Source organism: Filicampus tigris, chromosome 12, assembly GCF_054856515.1.
Source record: "Filicampus tigris isolate MCC_2025a chromosome 12, RoL_Ftig_1.0, whole genome shotgun sequence".
NCBI classification, from domain to species: domain Eukaryota; kingdom Metazoa; phylum Chordata; class Actinopteri; order Syngnathiformes; family Syngnathidae; genus Filicampus; species Filicampus tigris.
The window spans coordinates 19,607,276-19,619,471 of NC_141228.1; the positions used below are offsets into that span (position 1 = coordinate 19,607,276).

General features: G+C 38.8%; 3 protein-coding genes across 6 annotated transcripts in view; 2 read left to right on the top strand and 1 right to left on the bottom strand.

The window, feature by feature from the left end:
* cpamd8 (C3 and PZP like alpha-2-macroglobulin domain containing 8) overlaps window positions 1-1,246 on the top strand; it is a 46,737-nt gene extending 45,491 nt beyond the window's left edge. Inside the window, 1 exon segment of the mRNA XM_086047987.1 lies at window positions 1-1,246. This exon segment is cut by the window's left edge and continues 355 nt beyond it. The gene's annotated coding sequence lies outside the window, so the exon portion shown is untranslated.
* Window positions 1,247-3,296: 2,050 nt separating this feature from the next.
* On the bottom strand, window positions 3,297-5,645 carry cks2 (CDC28 protein kinase regulatory subunit 2). Its single transcript, XM_086046447.1, has 3 exons — window positions 5,389-5,645; window positions 5,015-5,142; window positions 3,297-3,724 (listed from the first exon to the last, which is right to left on the bottom strand). Exons 1-3 carry the CDS (start codon window positions 5,445-5,447, stop codon window positions 3,681-3,683), a joined length of 231 nt encoding a protein of 76 aa, XP_085902573.1. The 5' UTR covers window positions 5,448-5,645; the 3' UTR covers window positions 3,297-3,680.
* cimap1d (CIMAP1 family member D) lies at window positions 4,967-12,094 on the top strand. 4 transcript variants are annotated; one of them, XM_086046445.1, is made up of 5 exons: window positions 4,967-5,128; window positions 8,255-8,365; window positions 8,743-8,856; window positions 11,035-11,176; window positions 11,258-12,094. In XM_086046445.1, the coding sequence occupies exons 1-5, from the start codon at window positions 5,089-5,091 to the stop codon at window positions 11,520-11,522; spliced, it is 672 nt and encodes a 223-aa protein (XP_085902571.1). In that variant the 5' UTR covers window positions 4,967-5,088; the 3' UTR covers window positions 11,523-12,094. The 4 variants fall into 4 exon arrangements, with proteins under 4 accessions (XP_085902571.1, XP_085902569.1, XP_085902572.1 ...); XM_086046443.1 differs by having other exon boundaries at window positions 11,035-12,094; XM_086046444.1 differs by lacking the exon at window positions 4,967-5,128 and adding an exon at window positions 7,458-8,043 and having other exon boundaries at window positions 11,035-12,094.
* Window positions 12,095-12,196: the final 102 nt, after the last annotated feature.

The window sequence follows — 12,196 nt, forward strand, 5'->3', positions numbered from 1 at the left end:
ATATATCATTGTTACTTTTTGCCATTGCCCGCCCATACACGTCGTTATGGTCCAGTCACTTCAATTGTGCTGTTTTTTTAAAAAAATCATTTATAGCCATCTTTAAAGGGGACATATTATGGAAAATTGAATTTTTAATTGATTGTGTACAAATAGTCTTCAGAGTGCCATTCCACACATCAAGTGTGAAATCTATTTTGAGTTGTTCTAAATTTGGTTGGATTGTGATTTACATAATCCTGGCCCCCTGGCTGAGTTTCTCCACCCATGAATCGGCAGCTAGCCTGGGCGTGGATATCTGCCATTTTCAAGTGATGGTCGGCCTACACAGAGGTGCTAATTTGCCAAAGTCAAAACTGTTCAAGTAAAAGCGTGAATTTTCTGAATAGCTAAATTGTTGACATAAATATATAATCCATGCTTTAATTATCTTTAGGGGGAACTTGCTGTTTTTCACTTTCAAGTCCGGTCCAGTAGTAGTAGTCGCTCACCGCCTCGCAACCCCCTAGCTCCGCCCCTGGCTGTCAAAAATGTCCTCGGGGTATTTTGACAGAAGCATGATATTGATGCACCTGGAAACTTTTAAATTGTGGAAAAAAATGTAATACGTCTCCTTTAATACATTTATTGCCATGTTTGCTGGAAGACGAGTCATGCTTGACAATCGGTTCTCCCAAACTTACTAAAGTACATCGTCATCTTAAATACCTTTTTTTTGTATGTATAATTCACTACGATTAAAAAAAAAAAAAAAGATAGAAAAATCAGAGAAATTGTGTGCCTAAAATAAACATTGGACTAAGTTTGGGAAACCGCTGCTTTACAGATACAGTGCATAAGCTGAAATGTAGAGGAAGCACAGCAGATATTCAAATTCAGTATCTTTAAGGACAAAGGTGGACTGATAGGCACCACGAGTCCCTGGTGGACTTGGACCCACGAACACTGTTTGTTAATTTTTTTTTCTTTTTTTTTTTTTTTCGTTCTCTCTAACGGACTCACACCAGGACACTCAGAGATTACTTCCCTTCTTTTCCACCCGCTTTAAGATTTGATTGTACAGTTCATAAGCTATTTCGTTTATGTTACATTTTCATTCATGAAGCAATCAAAGAAACAAATCGAGAAGAATGATTTTTTTTTTTTCTCCAATTGCTGTAAATATGCCAAATTGGATGACACATAACCTGTATTACATAAATGATTTTTAAGTAAAAGAAAGTTAAAAAAAAAAAAAAGTATGCAAGTGTATGTAATGATGTCATTTTCCCTCATAGATTTAATAACTCACCTTATGTTTTCTTGCTATGGTTGGTGGGGTGCACTATTGTAATACGGTATAATACAAATACTGATAAAAATAATCATTTGTCCCTTCAAAAAAAAAAAAAAAAAATATATATATATATATATATATATATATATATATATATATATATATATATATATACATACACACTGTATATTACCATTTTTTCCCACTGATGCAATCAATAAAAATAATCAAATACTCCTTGAAATGTTTTTATGGGAATAAAAAGCAATAAAAATAAAAGATTTAAATGGCTAAAAAAATATAGCATTTTAAGTTTATATTTCAGGGTGGGAAAAAACATTGTGTATGACTTATATTTGGGGAATTTGAACCCCTAATCAAATTAATTTATTGCATATTGGTCTTCAGAAAACCTTCAGGCTTCTACTATAAAAGCAAAAAGACATGTCAGGAAGAACCTACTAGAACATCTGAACTTTATTTGGAGTTAACCAGAGGCACTTTGATCGGTGGCAGTTGTGTGCTGGCTCCCATTTAGCATTTGCACATGATTGGTTATTTCTGAACAACCCTGCATACGAACAGGGGTGTGTAGACTTTTTAAAACCTATTTCTTCAACACATCAATGTTGTGAACCTATTTGGAGCTAAACTTTACAGTGCATGTCCCATGGAGTGAGGTCAAAGTTGAACATGTCTTGTATAAGCAGAGGCTTGCTGTTTGGAGTTCCAGCCGTGTGTACGAGCACTTTTACGACCAGATCATTGGGGCCTGCTCCCGGTCGGTCGGCTGCGTCTTTTCCAGGTGTGCCGCACTCGGGTTGACCCCGGCGTCCGTCTTCAATCCTGTGATCAGGTGATCTCCGTCAAACCGAGATGACGAAGCGCCGTCACTCATTATTTGCCTTCGCACAAGGCTGTAAAATTCACTTCGCAAAAGGCTTGCCGGGACTCGTTCCTACCTTCTTTTTTTTTTTTTTTGTGCTCATGTACGTGCTACATGAGCTCATGCTGCTCCCCGCAGCAAAGTCCTGACGGGACGGTGTTTGTCCAAGCCTGTCACTCACTTGTAAGAACTCCAAAGTGCAGCTTAGCATTGCTCTTTTAGACTTGAACAAGTGTTTCCCAACTAAGGCACGTACATCATTTTACTAATTCGAAAAATCTTATGACACACTACCAAACAAAGATGTAAAATCAGCAACAACAAAAAAAAGAAATATAGTCATTAATAAATAATAATAAAGCCTTCCCCAAGGCCTAAAAAAAAACATATTTAGGTCAGGCTGACTTTAATTTCAGTCCCTAGACGTCTCGATGGGAATCATTTTGCCGAATTTGCGGTCATTTCTTTGAGGTGGACCGTGGTGAAGAGTCTCTGTAATGTCCACTGACAACCCAGACTAATTTGTCTCCTTCCCTGACTTACAAAGGTTGCCTCTCAATCGCAGGGCTTTGGCACCATCTTGTGGCAGTGTAGGGAATTTACGAACGAGCGTGAAAAACAAGGAGAGGGGATAGGTGGCACATAAAAAAAAAAAATAAAAAAAAAACACAAATAGGGAAATTTGTGAAATATGTGTAGTATATAAACTGTGGATTACTGTATACACTGATTAAGACCAAATCAATTTCAGATGTTCAAGCTGTTATAGCCTAGTAATGAATGCGTGCACACTTGGGAAAAGTTTTGAAATCATTTAACTTGGTCTCATTTTACAATAAACAAATCACAATAACATTGTATGTATGCTTGATTGTACATTTTAATACGATTGTATTTTAATTTTGATATTGAGGAAAGGAAAAAAAAAAAAACATCCCATCTTGTTTCGGTGCCTCCATGACAACAAATAATTAGTCATGTGTTTTGAGCAGCGCCAACTGCAAGAACCGATTTTTGTTAAAGTGCACCCCTCACCATCTGGACTTGAAGTGATGCTTGAACTGTATTCTGGTCACCATGGTCCTGACTTCAAAACGCCCCCCAGCCCCACCGAAGTACATAATAGACCCGCTATTAATGCCGCATGTTTTCATTCACATTTTAATTTGTTCAACAACAACTTCCAAACATTTGAAGGGTGGGACAGAACCGTGAAGAGAAAATATTTACAATCTGGAATAGAGTGGAAGTACACTCAACAGATAAAGCATAAAAAAATACAAAGTACCACTGAGTGGTATATAAACTATTGAGTTAAAAAAAAAAAAAAAAGTGTACTCAAAATATACAACCTAAGCTTCATTTGGCTAACAGGGTCATTTCACGTCAACGTGATGGAATTTGAAAGAGGACAATTGAACCGGGGTTTGTTCTCCTTGTATAAATACGATGTAATGAAGGTGTACATACAACTAGAGATAGAGAGAAAACAAAATGACAGCCAGGCTATGGAACACATCAGTGCTTGGAGAGCGGTCTTCTGAACAGCAGGATGTGCGGCTCTGTGGAGGAAAGAACAAACTAATTAACAATACATTCACTTATTTGTAACCGGTAACAAACATGTTTATGAGAGTTCTTTTATTTTGTCCAATCGGATTTCAGCCTCTGTGTTGCCATGTCAATCTAACCTGCCCGGGCTCTTCAAAATCGTTAATGCTGACTGATGTAACCTCAACTACTGTACATTAAGATTTCAAATTCATCCTGACTAGGTCATTACTGGCTCTTAATGACATCAGCATTGTTCCGTCCTCTGATTGGTTCATCAAAGCAAAACTTTACTACAAACATCTTTGACTTGCTTCTGGACACATGAAAGAATTATTTGCTTGCATTTTTTCTAGACTCTGATTGAATACTTACTAACTTATATCTACACCTGACTTGTTTGTTATTATTTTATTATTATATTACGTCGTCATAGTGAATGCTTAAAAGACTGCAAGTCAATGTGATTAGTAAATTAACAACTCTAATTTAACCGGTAGACTAAAAAAATGGCTTATATATTATCTCATGGCCTTTATTTTATCTTAAGTCAACAATAAACACCAAAACAATTAAAAAATAAATGTGATGGTGTTTATTGTAATACTACCGTAATTAATTATTTGCTTGTGCGTGTTTGTTGAAGAGGACCTTGAAAAAAATGATCGCATATTAAATCACAATTTCAATATTGAGGAAAAAACTTTTTTTTTTTTAAAATAACGCTGCAAAATTGTTCAGCCCTATTCTGTATGACGTTAAATATATGTTACTATTCTAATTCAGAAACTACTTTCATTCCAATTGTATTTTTGTTCTCCAATTCAATTTCAGTGTCATGACCTAATTTTTTCCTCGCCTTCTCAAGAAACAAACTGGCTTGATTTAGAAGGACAGTGACATTTTACAGAATCAAACATTGGAAAACTTGTTTAGTTTAATAAGTTATTTTTTCAAATAACTGATGATCCCCTTCGGGGAGAGGCAGAGGTGCATAAATCCCAGAGGGAGAAAATATTGTTACATAAAAGCACAGCTAATGTCCCACTTACGTAAACCCTGCGCCAGTTTTAAACATACCATGTCCTATTGGATTTGTTTATTTCGTACAAATTAAATCGTGAAACTTCAAGAAATCAACTTTTTTTTCGTGACCCAACTGAATGCAAAGTTTCCTTTTGACATCACTAACAAATATTACTCGTGGGGGAAAAAAACGAATGGCACAACGTGTCGCAAGGATGTCAGTTAAGGTCTTGAATTGACAAAATGGTGGGCGTGTGCTCTTGCGGGGGACTCGCCTGGTTTGTGGATCATGTAGTGGATCCATCCTTGGCTCTGCTGCACGCCGAGGCTCCGCCACTCCTCTTCCGACATGAGGTGCGAGGCGGGCACGAGTTTGGACAGCTGCTTCGGTAACATCACATGCCTAACGCAACACAGAAATTGAGATGTATTTTTTTTTTCTCACCCAAAAAAGACCGCATCATATTTGGATAATTGTGGAAGTTAGCTTCCGTTCAAATAACGACACTGCTAAGGAAATGTACAATTATTTCATTGTCAGTTGATGTAAACGCGTTCTTGTGTAACTAACAACGATTACGCAACGTATGAAAGTTAAACAACGGAACAGTTCTTACATAACTCTTAGTTAGCTTAGCTTCCCGTTTACCTGTACTCGAAGGCGTCGTCGGTGTATTTGTCAGAGTAGTAAATTTCCTTCTTCGACATTTTTTTCTCAGCAGGCAATGCGGAATGATGAGCGAAAATGGGGGGAGAGTAAAAGAAAAAAACCCGCTTATTTAGCCGATAAACAAATAGGTCAAGTCGTCCGTTGTGAAAATAGAGACGCTGACAATCTCCAAAGTTTGAACTACTGCCGACTTGTTGGTTGAGCTGGTGAGCTCAATATATATATATATGTCTGATTCAAAATGTAACCGCTGCGCCGCGCCTTCGTCTGATTGGTCGCGACAGCCTGACGCGAATAGTGCGAAGAGCTGCTAGCCAATCGGAATCATCAACATTAGATGACGTTTTTCTTTCTTCTTTGGTGGGGTGTAACGGCGGTTGGAATCCGTTCATACTCGTTACCACCACCTACCGGATCCTTAAAACAAACACGAGAAAACGGTGTTAGATCTGATTTTCTTTATCAATGTTCAAGAGTCTTTTTGTTTTATGTTATGGCCAAGAAGTGTTTTTCGTAAAAATAGTTACTGCGATTGTAACTTTACTCATAGTGTAGTAAAAGACTACACACTCGTTCTATGTAAATACAAGGCAAGGGCTAGGAAGCTTTATAGAGCGCATTTCATACACAATAAAATAAAACAAAAATAAAAAGTAGTTGATTAAAATTACTAAAAGAACACATTGTACAGCGAAAGAGGGAGCATAGTTTTTAGCCTGGATTCAAAAGCATTTATGTACAGATGAGGATAACCGACAACCCCCTGCATGTTGTCAAACTGTTTACTCTTTCATGTTCAAAATGTTTAATTGAAGAAATCAATATCATTAAATTGTTTGGTTTGGGAAACGTTATAGAGCAATCATGACACATTTTTCATAACAGAATGAATATTATTCATAAAAATAGCATATCTGCATCACAGGTCAGAGTTTCAAGGTACAAATCTCGACTGCGGCCTTTCTGTGTTGAGCTTGCACGTTCTCCCCAAGTTTGTTTGCGTGTGTGTGTTTTCAATTGTCCATTGATGTGAATGTGGGTGTGAGTGGTTGTTTGTCTGTATGTGAGGGTAAGAACCAACATTATAGAAAACGAATGGATGGATGGATGGTGTCTGCTTAGTGTTATCTCGAAGCCGCAATGTGCATGACCGTTTCCTTTGAGTGGTCTGCAGCATGCAGATCATTTCCTCTCTGCCTACTACTGTACATTCCATCCTTGCGTGAGAGCCTTCTTATGCCCACTTTCTTTCTAAACGTACGTACGTGCACGTCAGTTGTACACTGCATATGCGTAATTGCAAACGAGCGTTTCGGGTTACCGACGCAGCAGCGGCCAGCAGCCTGTTAAAGATTAATGCTTGTTTTCTTCAAATGTCACTTGCCAAGCCTCTCGGTTACGGTGGCCATCAAATCTGCAAAATGGTGAGGGTCAGTGGAGGGCACAGGAGCAGAAAATTTTCATGAGACCATGGTCATAAATCAGATTACAACAATATTACAACTGTGGCTTTATCACGTCATTTAAAAAAAAAAATGTTTCATGATGCAATGATATGCAAACATGTGGAATGCACTTCTTAAAGAGGATGCCAACACAAACATTTTTTTCAAGAATATGTTTTATGCAAGCCTACAAGTTGAAACAAGGCATTCTGATAAATATTGCATTTGTGGAATAAGAGTTAATCCACCCGTTTTTAGCCATCTCCGGGGGTGGCCATTTTGTCACTTCTGTCAACTGAAAATGACATCACAACTGCTCACAACGACCAATCACGGCTGACCTGTTTTCTGAAGCTGAGCCGTGATTGTTCGTGAGCTGAGCCCTGAGCAGTTGTGATGTCATTTTCAGTCGACAGGTGTGACAAAATGGCCGCCCCGTGAGATGGCTAAAAACGAGTGCATTTTGCTGCTTAACTCATATTACACAAACGCAAAATTAATCAGAATGCCGTGTTTCAACTAGTGGGCCTGCTGGGAACATATTCTTTAAGCACTGAATTTATGTAGACACTATACTATATAAATGAATAAATAAAGTATACGTACATACAGATTAGTCTTTTTTTTTTTTTTTTTTTTTTCAAAATTGTAGCCTTTGCTATTTAAAAATTGCATTCTACTACAATTTGTGATGTTGATTTGAATTACATATCAGCCATAATCGAGAACTGCTAACTTTGAAATAGAAAGCAAGAAAATATTGAGGCAAGCATCGTGCAGGACCAGATCTGGCCCCTTGGGGCTCTAATTTGACCCCCAATGTCATACGGTCACCTCTCCCATTTTGGAATGCGGTGTATCCATTCACTGCAGGGGGCTGAGAGATAAGTCCCGAGCGGTCTCCGTGGCGACAGCACGCATGGCTGCTGAGTGATATTACATGAGCGGAAAGTGAAAGGCGGGAGAGAGTGCTTTGCATGGTGAAGAGAGGGCGACAGATAGCGTTACAAATGGGCAGGTAGAGGATGGCGGGAGGGGCTACCTACCTGCGTGAGATGATGAGCGAGGGGGTCTTCTTCAGTGCTGACCTTTTTGCGAAAGTATTGGTGGCGAGCCATATTTGTAAGAGGCGTCTCTTCAAAGAGAGCAATGGAGAAACAGTACCCAGCTATTGCAGGCAGAGAGAAAGGTGAGTTCAACAATTATCCATACGTATTTTTATTGATGAGTTCAAAGGACTGGATTATAATAACTGTCTGAAGAAAAGAACCTATAGAATTCAATGTGTTTATATCATCTATGAAGTACTGGGGAAAAAAAATATGTTTATTGAGATACACCTCCACTGTATAGACAAATAAAATAATGGTATGTTTCTATTTGCTCTATTGCGTCTCTAGGACCTGGTCCAGGGCGATACGGGCTACCGCCTACAATTGGCTTTATTGGCCATGACTTCACTAAACAAGCAAGCCCTGCATACTCCTTCCACGGCAGGATGAGCGACAATAGTGAGACGCCCTTGTATATCACTTTAAATGACAATTAACAGATTAGCATGCCGCGTTGAATGAAATCCAATCCAAAATCCTCTAAACAATAATTAAAAAAATACTGTATTATTACATTGCTACACTGTACACTCCAAACTATCTCCATTGTAGATTTGTGCGACTGCTTTTGTGGTTTAAAAACTTGTTTATTGTGATTAGTGAACTGCATTACAGGTACCCCGGTATGTGGCTCAAAAGTTAAACCGCTAGAGGGAGAAAGAGCACTTTTTTTTTTTTTTTGCAACCTTCATCTTCAAGCTGAAGGCATCCATGAAGACGAATTGATTCTTTTTCATGCACGGTGTTGTATGATGTTTGTTTTGTTTCGTGTGCAGTGTATTGTGTTGACTGCAATCCGGGACCTCAGTATCACATCGATGCGAAGATGACTCGCTTAGGGAGAGACGGCGCCCCTGCATACTCCATGTTGGGCAGATCTAAAGTACAAAGTATGTTACGAGCGTTAACTTTCTAACTTGACGTTTTAAAAAGAAAAAAAAAAAAAGTCAATTTTTGATCCCACATTTATCTTAACGTAAAATTATGCAATCCTTTGTATTAAGATGTCCATTTCTATGTTATTTGTATCTTTCACATCCAGGTTACTACAACTAACGATTTTTATATTTGCCAACCACTTGGCACTATGGTTTCACTATTCAAAGCATGCAGCAACATTTCATTGCTTTCACTGTTTTTCTTACAAAAGTGCCTGTCACTATTGATGTTGAATGACGGTGTTGATGTAAAAAAATGTTGTTTGTCTCTTACATGTCCAACTTCTAGTGCTACTTAGTTTTTCCCATTCAAAGAGCATGGAGTGTCATTTCACAGCTTTTATTGTTTTCTGAAATCGTGCGCCTGCTGTCCAAGTGAAATTAAAAATAAAAGATTAAAATCCCCTAAATTTAGTTCACTTTGAAGTAGTTTTAAACAGTTGACTTGTTTAAAGTGGAATAAAAATAATACAGGGTGGTCCAAAAGTCACGAAACATCTTTTTTCTTACTGTATTTCATTTGAGGTCTAATTGTGACTGATGTGAGGCCATCAACATTTGACAGTTTAGGATTTGCATGTCTATCTTTGCATATCTTTCCCTTGCCTGTGGCTCGCCAATTGTCATTGGAGCAGTGTTGTCAAAGTCGTCGCATGCCAAGACATTTTTTCTGTCCCTGACTGCAAATACCTGAAATGAAATAAAAAGAAGGAATTGTATCGTGACTTTGGGGACACGCCATATAGTATATATAATATTTCTATAGCAGTTTTTGTGACGCCGACAATTTATGTGGTTAGGGATTAATTGCTGAGACTATATGAGGGATTTGAGATTGTGCGTCATCAATTGCAATTTAACACTTGACCAACGGGCTGGGCGATTATGGTAAAAATAATCATGATTGTTTGATTGGTAAAAATGATTATTCATCAAAAAATAGTATTTATCTCAACTACTTAAAACGACCCTCATAGCCTCATGCCCATTCATCCCTGCATGTTGAACACTTTATTTTTGAACACTCACACTTGTCAAGGACAAAATTACCTTGTAAATATGACCTGAAATTCAAGCCTCTTGCGTTTCCATTCTGCTGCAGCCATTTTGCTGAATTGCATCTTTGCAAACATTCAAACCGTGAATATAAGCATCGCTCTTATCGCTTTATCATCTTTATTTTATCTTATTTTGTCATTCTATTTTTTTTTTTCACAAGTCTTTGGGCTTACTGGGCTAACTTGGACACTCAGGTATCGTATATCGTGCCATACCATGTGGGTACGACAATAAAAATTCCTTGAATCCTTGTAAATTCTACTTTAAACATAACTTGAAAGAACAACTAGAAAATAAATTTGTAACAAAGGAAAATTTGCGTACATTTAAATAATAATAATAAAAACAATAAATAAATACTGGCTGTTCCTGCTGTGTGCACTTTGGCCTCTTGGGGCCAGTGTGGTGCCGTTGATGCATGGAGTACACACTTACAATGAGATAAATGTAGAAGAAGAACGTTGCGATTGAGACCTATTAATAGCTCATGAGACCTATTAATTAACTCATTTTTCACAGATTGGGGAGATTATGTGCCTTTATATTACCTGTGTGTATGTGTTCCTACAGCGTTTGGGTGTGAATATTAATTATTTGAGGGAATATCACTCCCAAAAGTCGATGCTAATTTCCGTTAGCATGTCAATGGGATTTTACATTTGCTTTAGCATTAGCACCGGCTACATTCTTAAAACACATTTGCTTTAGCATTAGCACCGGCTACATTCTTAAAACAAAGTATGTCTTGTATTTGACTATACAATAGGTGTAATTCTTTTTGTTTGGTGTTAATTTTACACTAAACTCCACCTGAGGTGTCATTAAACAGTTCAAAGTACACTCGGGGACGGCAGAATCACATAAATTCACACGCTTGCTGCGCAAGTAACATGGTGCACTCAATGTACGTTCACATCGGGAACTTGCACATACACCGTTCAGCAGATTACTTTGATTACCAGTACAATGTTGTTGTTTTTTTAATGGAGAGAAGCCAAAATCGAAATCACGATTACATTTCGATGAATTACCCAGCCCTACTTGACCATGTTTTTTTCTTTCTCCCAATAGAGGAAGTCTTCCACACACCTGGACCAGGCACCTACAGCCCAGAAAAAGCCCCGCCTGGCAATCTCCAGCGTCGATCCCCGTCCTACACCATGGGCTGCCGCACGCACTATCGCACCATGGACTCCGTGCCCGCTCCCAACAAGTACACTCTCCCTCCACTAATGGGCTCTCACGTCCCAAACAAGCCGGCCAGTGCCAGCTACACAATGTCGGCTTGTTTCAGCCAAGGCGGGCCGTCCGTGGATCTCGCCAAGACGCCGGGGCCTTGCAGATACAACAGCACACACCCCAGCGTTTATCTCCACAGGCCGCCTGCTTTTTCCATGTTGGGGCGACACGGACTACCCAGAGGAGGCATCGAGACACCTGGACCTGGATCTTATAATCCAGAAAGAGTGACAGCGCACAAAGCTCGAGCCCCGGCCTTCTCCATGGGGATTAGGCACTCTGAGTATGTCACCCCGCTAGTCGTCACATTTTCCGATTGAGCATTAGCCACAATGTAGCCGCACCTGCGTAATCTTATGACACCCAATACGGGACCTGTGTCATCTTTTGATATGCGCATTTGTCCAGCGGATGTCCTGAGTTGTCCCCATTCAAAGCAGGCGGCAGTATTCACATTTGCTATTTTAGGCTACTATGAAAAAAAAAAGAAACATTTGGACCTGACATGCTGCGTTGCCATTGCAAGCGAATGTAAGGAACAGTGATGACATTTAAAAAAAAACATTTGAAAAATAAATATTCAAACTATGTTCATTCAAAAAAGCTCAAACGGCTTGGAGGTAAATGGCACAAAACGCCCCTAGGATGTCAGTGGTTAACATTGATAGTTCATTATTACGATTTTAGTTCCATTTCTCAGTGAGTGTTACTTAAATATGTTCTGTATGTCCACTTTGGTGCAATGGGCAGTGTTCAGCCAAGTGCATCCACGCCGCACTGTTCAAGTTGTTGACGTGCTCTGTACGGTGAGGTCAACAAACGCTAATGAGCGCTGCTGTATTCACCGACGGATTTGCGCATGCAAAGTGTCACGGTGAGGAGGTGACTTATTAACTCTTCTCATATAGTGATGTTTATTAATACACTTTATTTAATTCGAATGGAAGAGCGTTTTCTTTATGTTCTTATTCATAAGGCAAAAAAAAAAAAGTCT

What these genes read in the sequence shown, in the direction of transcription:
- cimap1d (XM_086046443.1), top strand. Translation starts at nt 5,089, where the DNA reads ATGAGGTGCGAGGCGGGCACGAGTTTGGACAGCTGCTTCG. An exon ending in GAGTTTGGACAGCTGCTTCG is followed by an intron (nt 5,129 to 8,254) that starts GTAACATCACAT and finishes TTGCGTCTCTAG; the next exon opens with GACCTGGTCCAGGGCGATAC. An exon ending in CGGCAGGATGAGCGACAATA is followed by an intron (nt 8,366 to 8,742) that starts GTGAGACGCCCT and finishes TTTCGTGTGCAG; the next exon opens with TGTATTGTGTTGACTGCAAT.
- cks2 (XM_086046447.1), bottom strand. Translation starts at nt 5,447, where the DNA reads ATGTCGAAGAAGGAAATTTACTACTCTGACAAATACACCGACGACGCC. An exon ending in GACGACGCCTTCGAGTACAG is followed by an intron (nt 5,143 to 5,388) that starts GTAAACGGGAAG and finishes GTGTTGCGTTAG; the next exon opens with GCATGTGATGTTACCGAAGC. An exon ending in CTACATGATCCACAAACCAG is followed by an intron (nt 3,725 to 5,014) that starts GCGAGTCCCCCG and finishes TTTCCTCCACAG; the next exon opens with AGCCGCACATCCTGCTGTTC.